Raw genomic sequence first — 22,371 nt, 5'->3', positions numbered from 1 at the left:
CACACACACACACACACACACACACACACACACACACACACACACACACACACACACACACACACACACACACACACACACACACACACACACCAGCTGCCCTAATTCAATCAGTAAACTGGTCCATAGTTAATATATGCTTCTTCCTCTCTGCTGCTCTCCATGAGATTAAGGAGGAAACGGGGGGATGAGAAGGGTGAATACTAATAAAGGGAGGGCTAGAAAAATATGCCAGAAAAAAAAAGTTAAATATAAAGCGTAGGCATGGAGCCAGGAGTTTTTTTATGATCTATATTCCTTAAACGGCAGTAGTGGGCTATGTCTAAGGGATTATGATGTAAAACTCTGATGGGGGTTGATCGTATCGCAATGCGGAAGCTACACAGCGTCGGTGAGGCCACACACACACACACACACACACACACACACACACACACACACACACACACACACACACACACACACACACACACACACACACACACACACACACACACACACACACACACACACACAGGAGAGAGAGGGAGCGAGAGACGGACAGAGACACACAGACAGGCAGAGGGGAAAGCACTGGAAGAGGGAAGATAAGAGAGAGAGACAGAGGGAGAGAGATAGAGAGAGAACAGAGACAGAGGGGGAGAGAGACAGAGAGAGAGACAGAGAGAGAGATAGAACAGAGACAGAGGGGGACAGAGACAGAGGGGGAGAGAGACAGAGAGAGAGAGACAGGGAGAGAGAACAGAGACAGAGGGGGAGAGAGAGAGACTGGGGTAGTCTGAGAAAGAGAGAAGAGAGACAGAGGGAGAGAGATAAAAAGAGAGACTGGGGTCTGTGATAAGAGAAGAGAGACAGAGATAACGAGGGAATAGTAACCAAGGGGGAGTGGAGAGAGCGAGAGCGAGAGAGACAGAGTTTATAAGTGGTGCTTCAGGGGTGACTGTTATGTTAGCGTTGCCCAGCTGGTTTTTAACGAAAACGATTAACTCGTTGGTAATTCATCCAAGTAACGAATTGTGTTTCACTCTTTTGACGTGTATATTTAATGAACAATAAAATAAAAATAATCCAACGGTCGATGGTTAAAATGGAAGGGAATGAAACGCAACGTTGTCAGTCTCAGATGGCGAGAGCAATAAGTCTGAGTTCAATCAATCGCACAGCGCTCAGAATACGAGTTAATGGACTGCGATCCACCGGCGCTGCTCTCAGGGGGCAAAGCGGCGTCATGAGGGCTTTCAGAACTACTGGGTCAAAAACAACCTCATTTGATTCAGCTGCACCGCACTTCAAATGACGGACGGTGTGGTGGATGCCGTGTTGCGTAACGCGCGCCCACGTTGTGAAAACCGTGTCGTACGTCGTACGAGTGCATGTACATGTTTTGTGTCCCTCGATCGCGTTAGTTAAAGGGCGACGTCCCGCCACTGTGTGTGTGTGTGTGTGTATGTGCGGATGACGTCGTGTCAGGTAGTAAGGAGTCAGCTGAACCTTCTCCAGGTGACGGCAGCGTGGAGGAGGCCCCGCCCCTTTCTCGTCGACGTCGGCATGACGCGGTGGTCTCTCTGTTTTTGCTTGTATTTCTGTGCTCATGGCCCCGCTCCGCCTTCTGTAATCCACGATATATAATCCAAATAGATCCATGTCATGTCAAAAGTAAAATCGGATTCATCTCCGGTGTCATTTGAGGGGGATGAACGAAAAAAGCAATTTGTATAAAGGAACAGGATCAACTCTAATCGAAGCGATCGGCAGTTCTGAGTTTGTGTTGACCGGGACATTGTAAATAAAGTACTATTAGGGGCTATGGTGTAAAGGGACTGTGTGTGCGTGTGTGTGTGTGTGTGTGTGTGTGTGTGTGTGGCGCTACTTAACAGGCGACGACTGGCCGGGTTTTATGAGCCGTTGCTAATAGGAGCTTCCTCTGCCATAAACCGTGTGCTGTAACGAATGCTTCTGAGTGTGAGTGAGAGAGAGAGAGAGAGAACGTGAGTGTGTGTGTGTGTGTGTGAGTGTGAGCGTTATAGATCTATGGAGGGCCGGGGGTGTGGGGGGGATGGGTCCCACATCTAAATCATAGCAGTTACAGCTGACTCCTTGACAGGTCCTCTTGGAGCTGGGTTGGGGGTGGGGGTGGGGGGGGGGGGGGGTCGGGGTAGTGTTGCACGCGCCGCCGCCGCTGAAACGATACGCCACTGCTTGGCCCTGTAACCCGCGCTGCAAGCGCTGGTTATTACAGGGACCTCGTTCCTGGAACCACCGCGGGGGGGATCTCTCCACGATGTCATCCTGTCATCGTGTCAGGTGAAACGCACAGGTCGGGGGCTTATAAACCCGACGTGTTTATAACGCCGAGGACACCACCGCCACGGCACCAAGTCGCAATTTTGGATTTTCGACTTGTGGCAAAAATCACAACGATAACACAACCGAATCCCCTTTCGCCGTAGCGTTGCCATCCGTGACCCGGTGCACAGTGCAAATTCATTCCTGAGTCACTTGACATTGAGGTTGGGGGTTGCGCGAGCTTGCGTACGGCGGGCGGTGCGGCTTCCCTTCTGAACGGGATTGCAGCGTCCTGCTCGCCTGGCGGGCGCGGTCGAGCGCGCGTTACCTGCTCTGAAGTGTGACCAGCGCCACGGACCCGGGCGGCGGGACTAGCGTGACGACGCCGTGCCACAGTGCCCTTGAAGCCGCTGTGACACGCCAACGTGAGGAGAGCGATGCGCACTCACTCAGCTGGCAGTGAGTGAGTGAATGCAAAATAGGTTCATCAGTCATTCCCTCTCATCTCTGCCTCACTAATGGGGAGTGTGTGTGTGTGTGTGTGTGTGTGTGTGTGTGTGTGTGTGTGTGTGTGTGTGTACTAATTCATAAGACCATCCTGTGCTTTATTCATGCAAAACCAGGCGACACCAGAGGCTCGTCGGTGGCAGACATCAGCAGGTTCCTGTACCTCGTGACGCCGCCACCACCGCGACAAAGCTGCACAGTATTGTTGTTCCTCTTCCTGAGATCCCGCCGGCACGGAAGCAGTCCGGCGCGCAGACATCCTGACAGTCAACCATTACAGGCTCAACATGGAGGGAGACGCACACACGCAGCGATGCAAAAACATCACACGGAGAGCGAGGTGGTCATGGAGGGCTATTTGTGTGAGCAGAAATAATATGGTAGCCTGCTACGGTCTGAGGGAAGGGGGGGGGGGGGATTTAGAGGAAGAAAATGGTCCATCTAACACGACAGATTCACCTGAAATACTGTTCTTTGTGGAAGAAGAAACCTTTTGAATGTTTAGCCTGCTGAGAGAAATTGGAGTCAAACTCGAGAAAGAGCAGAGCTCACTTTTGAAAGGCACTGAATGATTTCCCTTGCTAGGCAGGCACAATCGTAGACGCCTCTTAAACCAACTGTTAGGGGTTACATAAATAAACCTGGCTGTGGGCGTGTTTACCGTCCGAGCTCAGTACTGCAGCTATAGCACCATTGGTCACTGTGAACAAAACCACAATCAACACCCTTCAGTCTTGTACATTTTATATATAGCCAACTTGAGCGCTTTCTGTGTCAATAAAACAACATATGGGATACAGATTTGTACAAAATCTACAAAACAACCAACCAACCACACGATTTCACACTTTCTCCCGACCACACAACATCTGTGTGTGTGCAAATGTTTTTAGCTGTTTTTTAACCCCCCCCCCCCCCCACACAGACACACACACACACACAGACACACACACACACACCCTATTCATCCTCAGACAGGGAGACCAATGTTACGTAAACGCTCAAGCGAGCGTTCACAAATGAAACACAAGTACATCCACACCTAGGGACCCTGCTCCCAAACAGTCCCAAACCGGGGAGGGGAGGGGGGGGGAACGCAAGGCCCCGGCCCGATGTGTGATTACCCTGAGTCGACACCGCTGCCGTGCTGCCTCTCCACGGGGACGCCGCTTCCGTCGCCCCCCCCCCCCCCCCCCCCTCGCCACACACAGACGTGCTTCTCTCAGGCACCGAATCAACAGCTCAGCCCTCCACTTTTGCATAACCATCTGCGCCCGCTCCCCCCCTTCTCAACCCGAGGCTTTGCAGCAACCCCACTATTGGTTATAGACGTGAACACGCGAGTGAGGCACGACTCCCTCTCGCCCCGATCGCCCGGACGCAAGCTCACGAGGCGGGGAGGGGCGAGTTAAAGGAATAACACTAACCGAGTAAAAAATTAGAAGTGGAAGGAGATAAATTGATGAATAATAAATGAATATAAATGCCCACTCTCCTGTAACATTCAAGTGGGCCGGTGGGGGGGGGGGGGGGGGGGGCTGCATTAAATATTAATCCTTTGATTCATGTGCACCAAGCTTTGCCCGTGCATCCTTTACATTGTGCAGCCTGCAGCCTCCACCACCACCACCACCACCCTCCCCCTTTTACACCAGCCCCCACGCAGGGAGCACACCTGCCATCGCCCGGCCACTCCCAGATCCATCTCCTTCCATCACCTCGGGGAGGTACCGGAGAGACACAACAAGGTCGTGCCTGGTTGGTTGTCTCAGCGCAGCTGCCCACCCCCCTCCCCCTACTTGACGCCTAACAGCAACTTGGACATCTCTTTAAAGACCTCCTCCATCATCCTCCAAAGACCACGTCCCCAGCCGCCACATTACGGCTGGGGTTGTTTGTTATGCATCTAATAAGCATGTCGTTAGCTCGTCGTATCAAAGCGCGGACATAGGGGACTTTTGACTGGCACCGAATGTATGATTGAAATATTGAACAAAAACAAAGACAACTAGAAAGGGTCCAAGCGAACACACAAGTGGACTAAACAAATGATTAGGCCAATAAGCCTATGCCACTTATTAGTGGGCACGTGTGCTTCACAGCCTGTTGGATTGAAAACAAGCCGAGCCGTGACGACCGAGCCTGAGAGGGACCAGGGGAAAATCTGTCCGTCCGTGTCCTCGGTCCTCTGGCCTACACAAATGCACTGTAGAGCACACACAAGGTTCACACTCTCCCTCTGCAGCGCTGAACTCTGAAAGCAGGGCGGCTGACACCGCGGTGTTTCAGTCTTGTTAACCAGAATCACAGCGTAGAGTAAGGGTCCATAGAGCAGCGCGACGGAGTAGAGGAGAACAACAGAGCAGTTGGAACATGAACCCCATTAGAATAATACGGCAGAGGAGTGGAGAAGGAAAAGTGGAGCAGAAATAAAGGAAAAAAAAGAGAAAAAAGATAATGGTGCAGAATTATCAGAGCAGCGTGGAACAGAACCGACTTGAAAAGAGCAAAAGCGTATATTGTAGGGAGGTAATTATGCCACAGTGGGCCAGTAAAAGAATGAAACTTTAGGAACACATTCCAAAATAAGGCCTTGCGCACATGCCATGATTTATTCTCCCTGCCACACACACACACACACACACACACACACACACACACACACACACACACACACACACACACACACACACACACACACACACACACACACACACACACACACACACACACACACACAGCCAAAAAGCGCAAGTAAAATTTTTTCTCTATTTTTACTAATATATATTTCATTAATACTCAGGATCAGATGTTATAATCCCTTGTGCCAAAATCCAAGGAAATCACATATTCAGAAGCCCCTGCCCAAACCAACCTTATAAGCACGCTGGCCACTGAACTACCAACCAATGGTGAAAAACACAAGACAAATGGCCCAACTAACAGCAGTATGCAGTATGAAAATATATAAAAATATATAAAAACATAGAAATACAGAGACAGCAGGGATTTATTGGACGTCATTGACTAAACAACAACGTTACCCTAAGGCGAGCCAATGCAGTATTCCAACGTGATCAGCATGTTTTTTCCGTTTATATTTCCTGATCTGTTGACATATCTCTACACTCAAGAAGCAATGCCATTCTTCAGGGCGGGCTGTGGCTCACTGTGTCTGATGACCCTACTTGTATTCATGAATGGCATAGCGTTATGTCTAGCTAACAACTGCAAGCCTGCCTGAGGTGCAACACTGTGCTTTACAGTTCTCCCAAGCACCTGAGACGTCAGCTCTTGAACAGACTCTTGGTTAAATGTCAGCTCGCTTCATGTTACCCGAGAAATCATCCAAGCACTTCAAGTGGTGTTTGGCAACATGGGGCATATCGCATTCAGGGATAACAACGACTGTGGCTGGCTCCGCCCACTTAGCGCCAAAAAGAAAACCCTACGCGCCATGAGAAAAGATTTCCTAGTGAGCAGGAAAACGCTTTGGCGAGCACGAGGGCAAAGGCAGTTCGACGTGTTTTATATGTGTGCTCAATAGAAGGTTTTCTCCTCACAGGCTTTATTATGGCGCTTGCCAGCAGAGAAATACTGCCTGCAAGTGCAGTTAAAGTTTTAATATGCCGACATACGTTTAATTCAAGGTGGCATCCATTTCACATCAAGCCATATTAAAGAACCATGCAAGTAGGTACATACAGTACAACAGTGTGTGTGTGTGTGTGTGTGTGTGTCACTCCGCAATGAAACAAGGGACAGAGCCAGTTAAAAAGGATATACAACAGAAGGTCAATACAGGAGGAGTGTGTGTGTGTGTGTGTGTGTGTGTGTGGTGGGCTGATTGAGGGGTGTGTGAGTGTAGCATCCTGGCAAGGTCATCGTGTGCTTCTCTGCATTAAAGCAGCAAAGGTCTGACTAAAGTGCACTCGCTCCCTTTGAGAGAACACACACACACACACACACACACACACACACACACACACACACACACACACACACACACACACACACACACACACACACACACACACACACACACACACACACACACACACACCTTATGTGACAAAAACACCCTCATTAGGCTGGATAATTTATGAGCCCGGCACCGTACCCTGCTCTGCCCAGTCCAACACTTAGCTCCTCCCCCTCCCCCGTCTCTACCTTATGTACTTATTGTTCTCCCCTCCTCCCTCCCTCCCTCCCTCCGCCTCTCCTCAGAGCCTCATGGTCCTCCTCCCTCCTTCCTTCTCTCGTTCTAGTTTTTAATAATTCATCTTATGATCCCCCTCCCCCTCCCTCCCCACAGAGCATCTGTACCCAACCTCACAAGCCAACACCATTAATCAATTCCTTGTCTGCGTTCCCCGCCATCTTGTTCCTAACCTCTCTCTCTGCCGATCCCTCATCCCCCTTTCTCTCCCTCGCCCTCCCTGCCTTGTATCCCTGGTCCTCCAATTTATTTCCGTCGGCTCCTTTTTCCCCCCCCCTCTTCATCCTCATCTACTTCTTCTATTCTTTTTCCTCCTCCTCCTCCTCCTCCTCCTCAATGTCTCTCCTCATCCGTTCCTGTCACCTCCTCCGTCAGACCGCTTCATCTCGCCTGTGCGCTGCCCAATAACAGGACGGGCCCTTCGCAATGGGATTTCATTCTGACAGCCATAACCATGTGTGTGAATTAACCACTCTATTACCCTGTGGCATATTAACCTGTCCATTATCCTGTACAGTACCATTTCATCAACACAGTGAACACCAGCAAGAAGCCACGTCAACTCCTTATTTTTCCCATCATGATTATGATTTCTTTCCGTCATAACAAATGTATTATTTCCTCGACCCTTTCTCCTCCTCCTCCTCCTTTGACCTCCTTTAGTTCCTCCGCCCTGGCCTCTCAGCCCTCCTCTCCCTGCAGATAAGCTTCTCTACAGGCCTCGCGCCGCCTCTCTCCTCTCTCCTCACCACACAATCTACACTCCTGTCTGCAGCCACTCCTACCAGTTATCTCGTTCACACACACACACACACACACACACACACACACACACACACACACACACACACACACACACACACACACACACACACACACACACACACACACACACACGTCTTGTATAGAGAAGGTTATCTAATTGAACCATCACAACATCCAGTCTGGCAAAAGTGTTCACAGACACAGTTGGGGATAATACTCTTGAGCTTGGACACACACACACACACACACACACCCAACAAAACACACACACACACACACACAAGTGACTCACCATGCCTGCGGAGGGGCGGTGGTTCCTTGCTATTCCGTTACCGTGACACCCACTGCGGAGGTCACTCTGTGCGTGTAGGGGTCGGGGGGAGGGGGGAGGGGGGGAGGGGGGGGGGGCCTTCAGCGGTCGGGGGTCAGGACGTGGCGGTCGGCCTGCTAGCCCTCCACATGTGCTGCTCTGTCATTCAGCCCCTCTGCTCCAGGACCAGGGTCTAGAGAAAGAGGAAGAAGAAGAAGAAGAGGAGAAAGAGAAAGAGAAAGAGAGAATATTCACACAGAATTTACTGCTTCTTTGAGGATAGCTTAAAGAAGACATTGAAACATTATGAAAAGTTGTGGTTAAGAATGTGGTTTTTTTCAGCACCAAGACCGGGTACGCAGGGTTAATAGGGTATTGGGGTACACGGGGTACACCCATGTAAAGCCCAACACACACACACACACACACATTCATGACATGATCTGGCAGGGGGCCAACGGATGGGAAATAAACAGAAAACTGGTCTTTCCCAGTGATACTCATCGACTATTGCTTCATGTCACACAGTTTTAAACATGTTGCATTTCAGATGAGGAACGGGAAAAAGTGGTCACCAAACATCCGTGGACATATTTACCTTCACAGCGTTGAAAGAGTCACAAATGAACAGCCTCCCGAGTCTGTCTACAGACTCAACACGCGTCAACCTGTTGTTAATTGAGTCCTGGCACTGGCCCTCACACACACACACACACTCAAACACATATTTCCAAACACGTTTTCCACTGTTCCTCTCCAGAGCCCAAAAGGAAACCCAGGAAGAGCGATCCACCCTAGCTGGTGTGTGTATAGGAACAAACCGGCTTGAGCCCTGATTAGGACAGACACAATGCTCCTGTTCACAACACGTAACGTCAACAGCGCCGCCGCTGACAGTACACAGACACATCTGGCTGCACTTAAGAGCAGACCACTGACATTTATAGAGCTCTCTGTGTGTGCGCTTGTGTGTGTGTGTATACTGGTGTGTGTGTGTGTGTGTGTGTGTGTGTGTGTGTGTGTGTGTGTGTGTGTGTGTGTGTGTGTGTGTGTGTGTGTGTGTGTGTGTGTGTGTGTGTGTGTGTGTGTGTGTGTGCATGCTTGTATGTATGCTTGTGTGTGTGTGCTAAAAGTGTGTCTGTTTTTGTGGGTGTGTTTGTGTGGGTTTGTGTGCGAGTCAAAATGAAGGACATTTTGAAATGCAGGATAATATATTTTTTATTTTCCTGCAGTCGGCTACTAATAGAATAAAGTCCTTGTGCATTATAACCGCTTGACCCTCAGGTAAGATCAACTATTCTAGGTTCAACCTGGAATGGTACGTTCCTTTGGAGGATTAAACAGTAGGCTCTGAGCTCAGCGGGAAGACAGCGAGAGAGAGGGCGGAGAGAGAGAGAGAGGGCGGAGAGAGAGAGAGCGGAGAGAGAGCGGAGAGAGAGAGAGAGAGCGAGAGCGAGTGTGCAGGGCGATGAAGAGGCAGTGGCCTCCGTCCGATCAGCCCAAACGATCAGACCAGCAGCCCTGCCAGGTGGCCTGGCAGGCCAGAATCCTGGCTTCACCTGGAGAAGGAAGCCTCTTACGTTCTCCCCACCTCTATTCACTCCTCAGGCAGCTAGCCATGTCATGCTAACAATTACCTCTTGGAAACACCTGCCAGGGAGGCCTCGTCTGTCTGTCTGTCTGTCTGTCTGTCTGTCTGTCTGTCTGTCTGTCTGTCTGTCTGTCTGTCTGTCTGTCTGTCTGTCTGTCTGTCTGTCTGTCTGTCTGTCTGTCTGTCTGTCTGTTACCTGACAGCCAGAGCTACCACAGCCGGTCCACGAGAACATTATTTGGGCAGACACAATGTCCGTGCCAGCTTTAATTATTTGCTCCTTATCAGAAAGCACAAATAGATCACACATGGATCGGCCATGAAGGGAATGCTGTCCTCCTTTTGGTGTGATTATGGGGGCAGCTCAGACACACATGTACAGAACTACTCAAACTCTACGCCCCCTGTTGGGAGGGAGACGTCTGGCTGTGAGCTGTGTGTGTTGCTGTGTGTGTTTCTCTGTGTGTGCGTGTGTGAATTATATACAATCACACAATTTGTGTGTGTGTGTGTGTGTGTGTGTGTGTGTGTGTGTGTGTGTGTGTGTGTGTGTGTGTGTGTGTGTGTGTGTGTGTGTGTGATATACAATCACGTGTGTGTGTGTGTGTGTGTGTGTGTGTGTGTGTGTGTGTGTGTGTGTGTGTGTGTGTGTGTGTGTGTGTGTGTGTGTGTGTGTGTGTATTACAAATGTGAGTGAGTGACAGGTGTGTGTGTTCTTAACCTCCTCCATCAACAATTTGTACCAGGGTGCCTCGCACCCACTCTGAGTTACCACCCCCCCACACCCCACCCCAGTCATTAATGTGTAATTGTAGGTTTCATGTCAGAAAGAGAACTGAAAGTGTGAGGATCTGTGTGCGGCATTCTCATGAACACAGGAATATATACAGCACACCTTCACACAACACGTACACGCTGTGTGCTCACACCCACACAAGGTATACACTCCTACAAACTCACTCTCACACACTCATTACTTGCACAGCTCCCTATGGAGCTGGGAGGGGAATTAGTGGGAGGGCGAGAAATGAATGAAGAAGTGAGAGAGAGAGAGGGATGGGAATGAACATTCACTCAGAGTCGCAATTTGCACCTTTCAGTTCTTATAAGCATCATAGCCACTGAGCGGTGCAGGGTCCAAACTGAACGGCAAAGAGAGAATAATAGAATTATGTGTCTCTTTCAGAGGCTCCGGCGCGGGATACGACAGGCAGAAAGGCCGCTCTCGGAAAAACACCACGTCTTCTTGGAACGTCTCTATAGCACACCCACACCGTCTGTGGGTGATGACGGGAGGGTGGGGCGCTAGGACAGGCACGAATAACAGATCATACACACGGAACCCGTCAAGGGAAGTGAAGGGCTGAAGACGCAACCTTTACCCAAAACAGTTTTAAATATTCTGAGGGGAGGCCATAAATACTTGAATGGAAGTTGATCTTTGGTGGTGGATGTTTACATTTGGTTTCTATTTCATTTGACCGCTCTCTATTTCTGCCCTTGGAAGTGCGTTGGCGTTCGGTGTATTCATGCATGTCCTGATATTTCAGACACTGATATGTTTCATTCACTCTTATAAGCCACTGGTCAAAGGGCCGTTCTGTGCAGGTGTGACCGGGTCCAGTAAACATTGAGGCTTTCCCTTTTTGACCTGCTTTTCTTGGCCCGCCTGTGGAAACGCGTGGCAGAAATACACGTTTGTTAGTGTCACGCGTTTGCATGCAAAACGACACACCCAAACCGAGCGCACATTGTTAGGACAAGATAATAGTCTGGTTGAGTAGGAGATAAAACACACGCTCACACAGACACCCCTCTGTTACAACGGGGCGTACCGATGGTAGCTTTTCCTCATCATGACAATGATGTTAAAAAGAGAGTGGAGGGCATGAGGGGGAAATGCTGCACAATTAATCACAGGGAGAGAGAGAGAGGGGAACAATAAACCAGGAGCAGGGGGAGAGAGAGAGACAAAGAGCGAGTGGGAGAGAGACATTTGTCTAAAAGAGGAAGCTTGACAGTTCAGCGCTAGTACAGAATGAAAGCGTGGCTTGGTGTCATGATGATGATAAACAGAGCATACGAGCACAAAAGGAGACTTCAGAGAGTGTCTAAGATAGATATTGTACATGCCAATATAACAACTGATCCTGTGCCAGCGACTTGATTGGGCTCAGACGCCTTAGGCCCTAGATTCCTCCCTACTGGCCTAATAACCACCAACTTTACAACCTACATTTCTCATCCCCATCCCAAGTCACTCATTACAACCTATTCAGGGTACAAAAACTGCCTTCCTCTCAATGTGCATTACTTTAAAACTACCAGGAGAACTTAATGTAAACAAGACTCATTTGATTTGCTTGAATCACTTCCTCTTTAAGCCTTCTGTCATGACGCCATGAGACTCCACATCTCAGGTAATTTGCCAGAGGACACCAGAACAGCACCCAGCCGTCTGAGCAAAAGCAGATGATGGCTGGTCCTCTCCTCTTTCAGAAAGCGCTAGGACATAAATAGTCCTTTGCTGACAGCCGAGTGTTTACTTGTTTCTGGTGACAGGAAGTTTTCAAAGCGCACAACAGATGCTGATGTTTGTCTTTGGGTGTCAGAAAACTGAAGGTATTTCTTCAACTTTTCATGTTTACACCCAAAATAACAGCAAGAGAACATAAACCCAAACAAGAGCCCAAACCGAAGAAGTATTTTCTGTTAGGATCAAGATTTATAAGAGTTCCTTTAGCTGGCCCTATTCCTTGTGAGAGAAACTGCCTTTTGTTTGTGAACGCTTAATTGCGTCATAAAAAAGATAAGGTATTTTTTTTTGCCAGCCCGGGATACAGACTCTCTTCACAAACAAGACAGCTCATTCCTAGATCGAATCTCCTAAATGGCCATAAAGACCTGGTTCCTTCCCATACATTTATTTCCTAGATAATCTTTCCAGATAACATAGATGCATTTACCAGAAACACATCACAACACTTTGCCCCAGAGTCCTCCTTCCATTACAAATGTATTTTCCTTTTAAGAAATGTAAGACAATGTGTACATCCGTCATAGACAGCACACATGGCTCACAAACAGGAAAAACTGCTTCCATTGGAACTTGTATTATATTTCCCGGGATCCCTTTCCTTCCTGGGTAATCCAAGAAGAGGGAATATGGGGGTATTGGGCACAGATAGAGCTGTTCCAGCCTCATGAAAACATATCCCTTCCCTGAGATCTATTTCACCCCCCGTCGATGTATTGATGCATGCTCCTAAAAATACAAGGGTTGATGCTCCATCCCATAGGCCTATATCAAAAACAGACAATCTATATCAGAGCCGTCTTGGTGAAACCCTTCCTGGTCCAGCCCTGTGAAATGACCAGGCTGCACTTTTGCTGACAAAGGAACAGGAAAGAGATAAAAACACGGTTTCCTTTGCGCTGAAAGAAAGTAGGCTGGGCTTGTTTTGAGGGGAGTGTTTCTGAATGTTACATCACAGTCGTAACTTGATCCCGCCTGAGTTTCAACAATTCACCACTCATCACTTTCTAACATGATGTCAGCGGGTACAAAGGTTGAACATGTAGGTGTTCATATGCACACCGTATATATCACAAAAAGGCCACAAAGTCTACCTTGCAGGGAACCTGACTTCTCCTGAGAACCGAAGCGCTAGCACACTTTATCCTCTTCCTGTTGCTCTGTCAGCAGAAACCCCCCTCATGGACGGACACACCTTCGCCAACACAAGCACACTGCAGTGGCTGTAAGTATCTCACTCTAATGATGCAGGCATATGCATCTGGATGGCAGTATACACATCATCTGCTGCATGTCTTAAGACAGAAGCTGTTTACCCACTCGGAGGATAAAGTAGGATTGGTGGGGGGGGGTACAAAATACAAATCAAAATGTGTAATTCATCGCTTCCAAAACCATTGTATTGTCATGTTGACTCTAAAAATAATCTAATTTCACACCACAAGATTTACAGAATCACAATAATTAGACAACACATATTGGCACTCGAAAATCATAATACCCTATTGTGAGGAAGTAAAAAGCCCTTTAATAATTGGTTGTTATGGTAACCAGCCGGGTAACCAGGCAGCAACACCGCTGTGTGTCACCTTGTTGGACTGGTACAGGCCAGGGGCGGCCGGGGTCACAGTATTGATGTTCTGGTGGAGACCAGAGAAAGTGCTGAGGTAGCTTCTGGGAGGGAAATGGATTACATGGGAAATGGGACCATAAGCTGCCACGTTAAATTATTAAAATGGAGTGAGAGGAGTGTGTGCATATGGGCGAGGGCATTTCTCCCTGTCAGCAGGTCAGCCTTGGAGGGGAGTGGGGGTCAAGGGCCTATAAAAGGTCAGATGCATTTACACTTTTAGTGTGTGTGTGTGTGTGTGTGTGTGTGTGTGTGTGTGTGTGTGTGTGTGTGTGTGTGTGTGTGTGTGTGTGTGTGTGTGTGTGTGTGTGTGTGTGTGTGTGTGTGTGTGTGTGTCTCTCAAGGTCAACTGTGTGCTGTCGTGTTCTGGTAGGTTGGTCGATAAGCACTTGTCCGGCCAAATTCTCTATAGGCATCTGCTGGTGTTACTTTCAAAAGAGAATAAACGCTTCCTAATGATTTTGTGTGATAGCCTACATTGTGTTAGAAATAACATTAATTATGAATGTGAATAATATTCAAAGCTCCGTAGCTTCTGTTATAATAAACGTGTGGTTTAATGGACGATAAGACTTAAAAAGACAGGAGGAACACCCTGGTTTTCACAACTGTGAACTCCAGGATGACCGCCTCACTCATCTCCAAACTATTAAACACCATGTCGAATAAGTCCTTGGTCTGGCAGCGTTTGGCCAGAGAGGTCGACAAAGTCACACAACAAAGTGTGTTACTGGAAATTAGCACCGCAGGCGAGCGAGAGACGTGAGCGTAACGGAGGCGTAGCAATTCACACCGCCGCCGTTTATTTTGCTATATTTTCAAGATTCATCAGATAACATCATAACCGAGACGCTTCAGAAACGCTTGAAAACAGAAGTGAAGCGTAAAGTTAAGCTTTGGTCGGCAGTGAGACAGGCGTAGAACGCTGCCGGTGTGAATCAGTGCACTAGTTTGAATGGATTCTATCTCTAGCTGAAGTCGGACGTCTGACGGCCGACTAAAAAACGCGTCTAAAACGGCTCTGGTGTAAATTGGCCTTTAATCTTCTGAAAACGGTAGGCATACTTTTTGTCGTCTGCGTTGCTCCATCAACTTTTGTGTTTAATGCTCGATCGCCTTTCAGTATTGGACGAAACCGACCTGGCTGTCACACATCACAGCGTCATCGATTGGGACTGAATATATTAAACACAGAACAAAAACAAGGAATCCAATCTTCTGACGCGTTGTCTTTCTCCATGAGTGGATCTGAAACCCACCGACTGCCTCCAGGCCGCACTAACGTCATGTTTACGCTAGCAGGTAGAGTAGAACACACTATGGCAGATTATGTCAATCTAGAGATAACGTGCAGATTTTTTTTGTTCTAATTTCTTTCACCCAATCGATTTGCCGTAGAGTCGGATCGAATCTCAGTTGACCAAGTTTTTCTCTGACTACGGCCCTAAAGACACACGTGTTGATGTGCACACATCTTCATGACCACTATTCACTCACTCCACCTCTTCATGTAATAGAGATCTCCGAAAAGGATGGTACACTTTGTGTCCTCCCACAGCCACCCCTGCACGCAGTACCCAGCGGTGTGCAGCCTGTTCTACTGGTACCCTGCTCCCACTAGCGGGGCTTGAACAGCAGGCTAGTCTTTCTGAGGTTGCGCAGCCATGCTGGCGCTTTATCTAATGCTGAATAGTGAATAGGTACTCTGATGTAATAGGGCCTAATGGCCCCTCGATGGAGTCCACGCAGTAACGTCATTATGGGTTATAAAAGGGCCCCTCAAACTAACTGATGCATCTCCTATCGCCTCACTACAACGTGCTGATTCAATAGATCAATCTGGCCAATTGTAGAAAACAATTAATGGCAAACAGGGACCATTTAAATGATGGTCACGGTGTTCTTTGAAGGACAAAGATTATTCCAGTAGGGCTGCAACCGACTCTGCCATCTGTGTTGTCGATTTCAATCTATTCATTAATTTGAATACCAATCGATTCAAACTAAATCTCAAGCGTGTCCAGCGACAATTTCTGTAAGCTGAAAATCTATTTTTTACGTGCCGCTTTTATAAGCAGTTTCTTCAATTTCCATGCAGAAAACACTATTCATGTGATATTTTTACATGATCAATCGATGAATCCTCGGCTCATCAATATGCCGGCTGGATATTTGGTAGCAGCCATATCCCCAACCTCCCCGCAGCAGACAGGCCGCGTCGATGGAGCTCATCGCCACACACACACACACACACGGCCTGGGATTACACGTCGACCGGGGATGGCGCCGCTTTGTTTGTGTTTGCATTTCCCCGAGACGCCGCCGCCACAGACACAGCGAGCCAGAGATGTCAGAGATAAACGGGCCTCTCAGAGCACTCTGGCTGATGAGACTGCAGGAGGCAGCGCTCTGATGCAGGGAGGAGAAGGCCGGGAGGAGGGAGGCCAGGGGGAAGAGAGGTAATAACAGGCCTGTATTAATCACATGCAAAACACACCGTGTGACGGGGGGAGGGGCGCACGCTGTTGACTAATTACAGACATTTTATTGATCCCCTAAAGGGGGGGAATGAATTTCCCCACAACACAACGGAGAAAGAGCTATTGGAAAGTTCACCAAAGTGTGGCAAATTAAAGTCAGTTTGGCAATAGAACATTTTTTATCCAAAATCCAGTGAATATTTTAATTTCCATGCTGTTCTAATGAGCACGTAGCGGTTAGACTTCTCCCTCATAGAGGCTCTCGGCGTGGAGTCAAACACCTTAACTACCACCCCGTCCCGTTGAGTCACCTTCCATCCAATTTATTAAATCGGCATGGAAACCGTCCCTGTGTCAAAGGACTGCTTATCCACGCTGGCTGGCTCAATATTTCAGCCATGGATTTCGTAGCACGTTTCCCGCCTCTCTGCCCAGATTAAAGCCTGCTGCAACACGCCGACACACAGCTGGCCAGTGATCCAATCGAATCCTGACAGATCTCGCCACATTCCACCAAGGTTTGACACACACACACACACACACACACACACACACACACACACACACACACACACACACACACACACACACACACACACACACACACACACACACACACACACACACACACACAAGAATTCGGTTCTAGCTCGTCTTTCACATAGCTACTCATTCATGTTAACGACATAATTTAACATGAAAAATGACTGAATGAGGAAACACAGGAAGTGAAAACTTGGCTAGGCTGCGGGGGTTGGGGTTTTGATCCAGTGGGAAGGGTGAGGCCAAACAATTTAAATTTAAGGTAAAAAAAATAAAAATAAGGGTGAGAGTGAATTCTGTTGAGTTTTTATTTTCCCCAGAAGGATTTCATTAGTGGCTAATCCCCAATAGCTGTGTGGTGTGGCTACAGCGGTTTAGGTGGCCAGCTGGGGCTTAGAGGGTCAATTATCCTGATAGGCGGGGGAGGCCTTCAGTAAACTTATGAGCTCATTAGCACCGTGGCAGTCATATGAACGACTCACGTAGAGTGGGGGGTCCCCGACTCTGATCAGACCTCATCCATTTAAATCACAGAGAAAATGTTAATTGAGTGACTAGGGTACGGTGAGATAGAAAATATACATATACAAGGTGTTTTGATGTGTTAAAGTAATGATTAATGATCGTGATGTGATTAATAATAATACATTCAACTTGTACAGCGCTTTTCCAAGTACTCAAAGCCAATTCACAGAACACAGCGTACAATTATTGCATAGGTATCTGTCAAATTAAAGACAAGTGTGTTGTCAACCAGAGGAACGATGAATGAAACTAAAGCCCTTCCACCGTCCAGTGAGTTACAACAAGCCAGAGGGGCAGCTAAGAGCAGGGGGGAGACCACAGGCAGCTGTCAACTCATTCACTAATGGTCCCACACACACACACACACACACAACCACACACACACTAGCCTATAATCTCCATAACTCCCCCTTGTACATAAATTCTCTCCCACACACACACCTGCATTATTGTGCACGTTTTGATTAATGAGCACAGTGGAATAGCTGTGAGGCAGATGAGCAGATTAGTCAAGTGTATCAGTGAAGCTGGATCACAGATCTGGATGCAATGCTTTCACAGGATAGATTTTTACCTATTTGTAACAAGCGCCTAAGTCCTATTCAATTCTATTTCAATTAGGATTATGCTCATGTATTCCTTTGGCATTGATCGTAGGACTTTTTTTTTTTCAAACGTTCAATCTAGATTTACAAATTGCTTTGATTGAGGATACCAATAGGAAAATGTATGAATGCACAAACATGCATTTGAAGTGTTTAGAGCTGAGGGACAACCCAAGTTGTCGATTTCAGAATACGTGCACTTTCTCTCCAGTCAAAGGCCTCCCACACCCTTTTGAGTAACACTAACAAGAAACAAGATTGATATTTTCATTTAGATTCTTTCATTCAGAATGCCCAATAGGCTTAGGTGGATTAAGCATCTGGGTGCGTGCGTGCGTGTTTGTTTGTTTGTTTGTGCGTGTGTGTCTGCGAGCCGCTAAACAAGCTCTGCGCAGCACACGAGTGTGTGAGTCATCGTGGACAATAGGTGCAGCGTACAAAAGGACCAAAGCGTAAATAAACACAAGCATCCTTGGCATTTCGCCGCCGCAAACATCCCTCGTAACGCCCCTGAAGTGTCGTTGTGCACGACACCAGCCAGCACTTTCCTCCTCCTCCACCTCCTCTGGCCTGTAAGAGGCCCTTTACAAACGCCTTCATTTAGTGATACTAAGCAGGAGTGGCTCAGTGACTCCATTCATCCCAGGTCAACCCAGGCAGTGAGCCGAACCCTCAGACGTTTCATTACCCCCCCGTCCTGTCTGTGGGGAGTGTGTGCAACAGGGGGGGGGGGGAGACACAGGAGAGGTGGGTGGGTGGAGGTCTGGAGGAGGGTGGAGGTCTGATGTGTTGATGGGACAGACAGGGCGGACAGGCGCAGAGAGACAGGCAAACACAGGCCGAGAGACAAATACAAGGAATAAATGAAGAAGCAGATAGATGCAAGAGGGTGAGGACAGAGTGTGAGACGGTCCTGGGGGGAGATATGCATCGGGGGGGGGGGGGGGGGGAGAGCGAGGAGGCGATGGAAGTGGTGTGACACGAGGGAGAGGGAACCCACACACGGGATTACCGCGGGAACAAAGGATTCTGAAACAAAAGTAATGAAACATCAGGTGGAAGCCTGGGCAAGGGGGGGCGGATGGAGCAGACCACAAAAACACAGAGCGAGGGGGAGTGTTAACAGCACCAGGGAAAAAGAGAAATCTAACAAGAATGAAGACCTAAAAAGAAATGTCAGAGAGGGAAAATAAAGACATAAGAATTAGGAAAAAAAAACAGCACATTACACGAACAGAGGAATTATAACAAGAGGTTAGAGCAAAAGACAAACGCAAAGCAAGGTGAAGGATAAGGTGGCTGCACCCATGTGACAGGGAAAGAACAGTAGGAGGAAGGAAGGAAGGAAGGAAGGAAGGAAATAAGGAAGGAAGTACAAGTAATCCCGGACTTGGGAGTGATTGACTGGGAGGTCAAAAGGTGAGAGAAAGGAAGTGAAGCAAGACAGCACGACAGAGGAGGTGGGCTCAGGGAGGAGCAGATGAAGAGTGAGAGGACAACGAGGATGAGAGAGAGAGCGAGAGAGAGAGCGAGAGAGCGAGAGAGAGAAGCAGAGCCGACGAGGAGCACGCGGCGGTGAACAGAAGGGGGAGGCATATGCAAGACTGCAGTTGGCAAGGAGAGATCGCAGGGACGCCACCGCTGGGAATAAAGAGTGTTGGCGCTGAGGAGGAGATGGAGACAGCAGTGCGGACGCACGGGAGGGGAGGAAAGGGTGGAGGGAGGGAGGGAGGGAGGGAGGGAGGGAGGGACGGAGGGTGGAACGAAGGGTGGGATTCAGGGTGGAGAGGGGAGAGGGTAACGACTAGGGGAGAAAATAATTAAGTATGGGAGGGAGGCGGAGAGTGTAAAATATGAAGAGTCTTGGATCTTACCATCACAGCTTTAAATCCAATAAGAAAACGTTGAATGAATACTTAATTGTGCTCTAGGCACCCGGAATTAGAGAGTGACTACTTAAAGAGTGCGTTGGTGTGTGTGTCTTCCAGTTGATCTCCATAGCCGAAGGTCATCTCCGCTCTCCACACAGATTACGATTTAAAAGATTAAATGAGAGCAGAAGGAGTTCAGGCCGCGCACGCACCAACAAAGAGACACACATGTGAGGACACGCTTAACAGCCCTCGCTCACGCACACATTTAACATAATCAACGCGTCAGGCAGAGCGCGCCGCCTCTTTTCAGGGAAAATAAACCCGATGTACTGTCTACGAAGCCACCATACATCCACCCATCGCGTGCCAAATATAATACCGTATTCGCTCGTGCGTGCCTTTTCATCTTGCTCCCTTCACACCCACCCAAGACTGAACACTGACATGGACATCAAGATCTGCCTTTCGTGCATGAATAAATCTGTGTACTTGGCTTTGAGAAGGAACCCGGACCAGATTTAATTCGCCGCATTATTCCACGCGTTGTGTGTTGTGTGCGTGAACGTGTGCGAGGGACGGGTATGGAAGTGTTGAGACAAGACGAGAACGTGTACAAACCGTGACACAAGAAAGGCGCAAGAAAACATCCAACTTAAACCCTTCCCCTTGGGAAGGGTTTCCATGGCTACAGAGTGCTTTTAACGTGAACGTGGGACGGAACCCATGGGGTGGATGGAGTGTGACACAGAGAGACCAGGAGACGGTACGAGTTTAGGACAGTATCCATTTTAAAATGCCATCAACTGCGACAGAATTCGTCCCAACCAATTAAACTCAATTTACCGATTATCTCCAATCCATATAACATCTACGGGACTGTTTCTAACCATTAATCTTTGCAATGTCCCAGCAGAGATCAGTAATGCGATAGCGGCGATGGCTTTAAAAAGGGACTCAAGCAAATGATGTTCCCAGCCTTTAAACGGTCTCACAATGCTTTTCTTTAAGCAAGGACGAACACACTCAAAACCAAACCGCACATGAGCCATATGGCAGGACTAAGCTGACAACAGGGCACCCGATCCCCTGCAGAAAACACAGCGGGGGGGCGGCAGGAACAGGCGACCCACACACACCAGAGTCCCACGGACAACAGGGCCAGTGGGAGGAACCAACAGAATGCAGAGGCTGTCACAGGTCCTCTTACAGCCAGCCAATCAACCTTCATCTATAATTCAGGAGAAACGGAAAACAGTGACAATGGGCTGATAAGATCCCAGATTAGCCGAGGGCAACGTTGGTGAAGAGAGGGATTAGATGACACGCGGGCGGGATGTGTCAGGGTCCGGGGTCCACTTTATTATGACAACTGATTAAAACAGGAAAATTAATAAACATGAATGAATCAGGGCGTTTTTTATCCGAACAAGGGCGCAATCGGGGGGGGCCTCGATTGCTCGTTCGCTTTCCACTCCTCGCCGGATGTGAGCGAGGGGTTCCCGAGAGGAACCCAAAGCCAACACATTGCTTTGTATCAAAAACACGTGAAGGACACTTTTCTGAAGAGGGTCTCGGGGACGGAATCTGCCCGTGTACGCAGGAAATGGCAAATTTAATGTCGTGCCCGGGATAAGTTAGTCAATATTTGCATATAAAAAGCAAGGCAAAGGTTTCTCGCGGGTAATGAATTATTAATGGGGGTTGAGGCTAGATCAGCGGTCTGTCAGTGGTCGATGGCGAGGGGGGCTGACGCGCGCCGTGTTTACCGGAGTACGCCCCGCTCCCTCAAGGACGCCACAGTCGTAAGGGAAAGAAAGGCTGTTGAACATTCCCACATGAAGCATCCAGATGTAGAAACATAAGTGGAAGACGTGTGGATGAAATGTGTGCCTGTGCGCACACGCACGCTTGTGTGTGTGCCTGTGTCCGTGTGTGTGTGTGCCTGTGTGCGCGTGCATGCGTGCCTGTATGCGTGCCTGTGTGCGCGTGCATGCGTGTGCTCATGTGTGTGTGCCTGCGCTTGTGTGCTGACTAAATCCTGACCTTATTTAACCCTCTTCCTTATTTAACACTCCTCTTGCTTTACTTAAGCATACATAAAATATAAATATGTAAATAAACAACTCAATCTTGCCACACGTGTCCCAACTCCACCCAGTGCCATTGAGCAACTAGAGGAAGCCCCCAGCCTTGTAATTGGAGGAGATCCAACGGGTGGTCCGCAAAGACTACCCAAGCAATCAATTATTCACACCTAACATAAACACGCTTCCCTTAAACCCTCTCCGCACGATGTGGGCAAAGACGGTAGCTGCGCTATTGCAAGTGTTGAACCCATTGGTTTCAATGATTTGTTTGTTTAACAACAACAACAACAACTACAACAACAACCCATCAATACCCAGCAGAGCAACTGCCATGACAGACCACCGCATCAGTCATTCATAATCATGGAGCCTGAAAATAAAAATGGCTGGAGAACGATCCTGAGTGCATTTAT

The 22,371-nt window shown here is 48.4% G+C and overlaps 1 protein-coding gene across 7 annotated transcripts in view; it reads right to left on the bottom strand.

Annotated features, from left to right (window-relative positions):
* The window catches only part of strbp (spermatid perinuclear RNA binding protein), a 34,960-nt gene extending 26,717 nt beyond the window's left edge, over positions 1-8,243 (bottom strand). For all 7 annotated transcript variants that reach the window (XM_084486233.1, XM_084486237.1, XM_084486234.1 and 4 more), the window contains exon 1: positions 8,070-8,243. In XM_084486233.1, coding sequence (XP_084342359.1) covers positions 8,070-8,072 — 3 coding nt within the window. In that variant the 5' untranslated portion in view covers positions 8,073-8,243. The remainder of the gene's footprint in view (positions 1-8,069) is intronic.
* Between the last annotated feature and the right edge of the window lie 14,128 nt (positions 8,244-22,371).

This window comes from Micromesistius poutassou (genome assembly GCF_964030765.1).
Source record: "Micromesistius poutassou genome assembly, chromosome: 22".
Lineage (NCBI taxonomy): Eukaryota > Metazoa > Chordata > Actinopteri > Gadiformes > Gadidae > Micromesistius > Micromesistius poutassou.
Note: the sequence above shows the minus strand (reverse complement) of the source record. Positions and strands in the feature narration are given on the sequence as shown.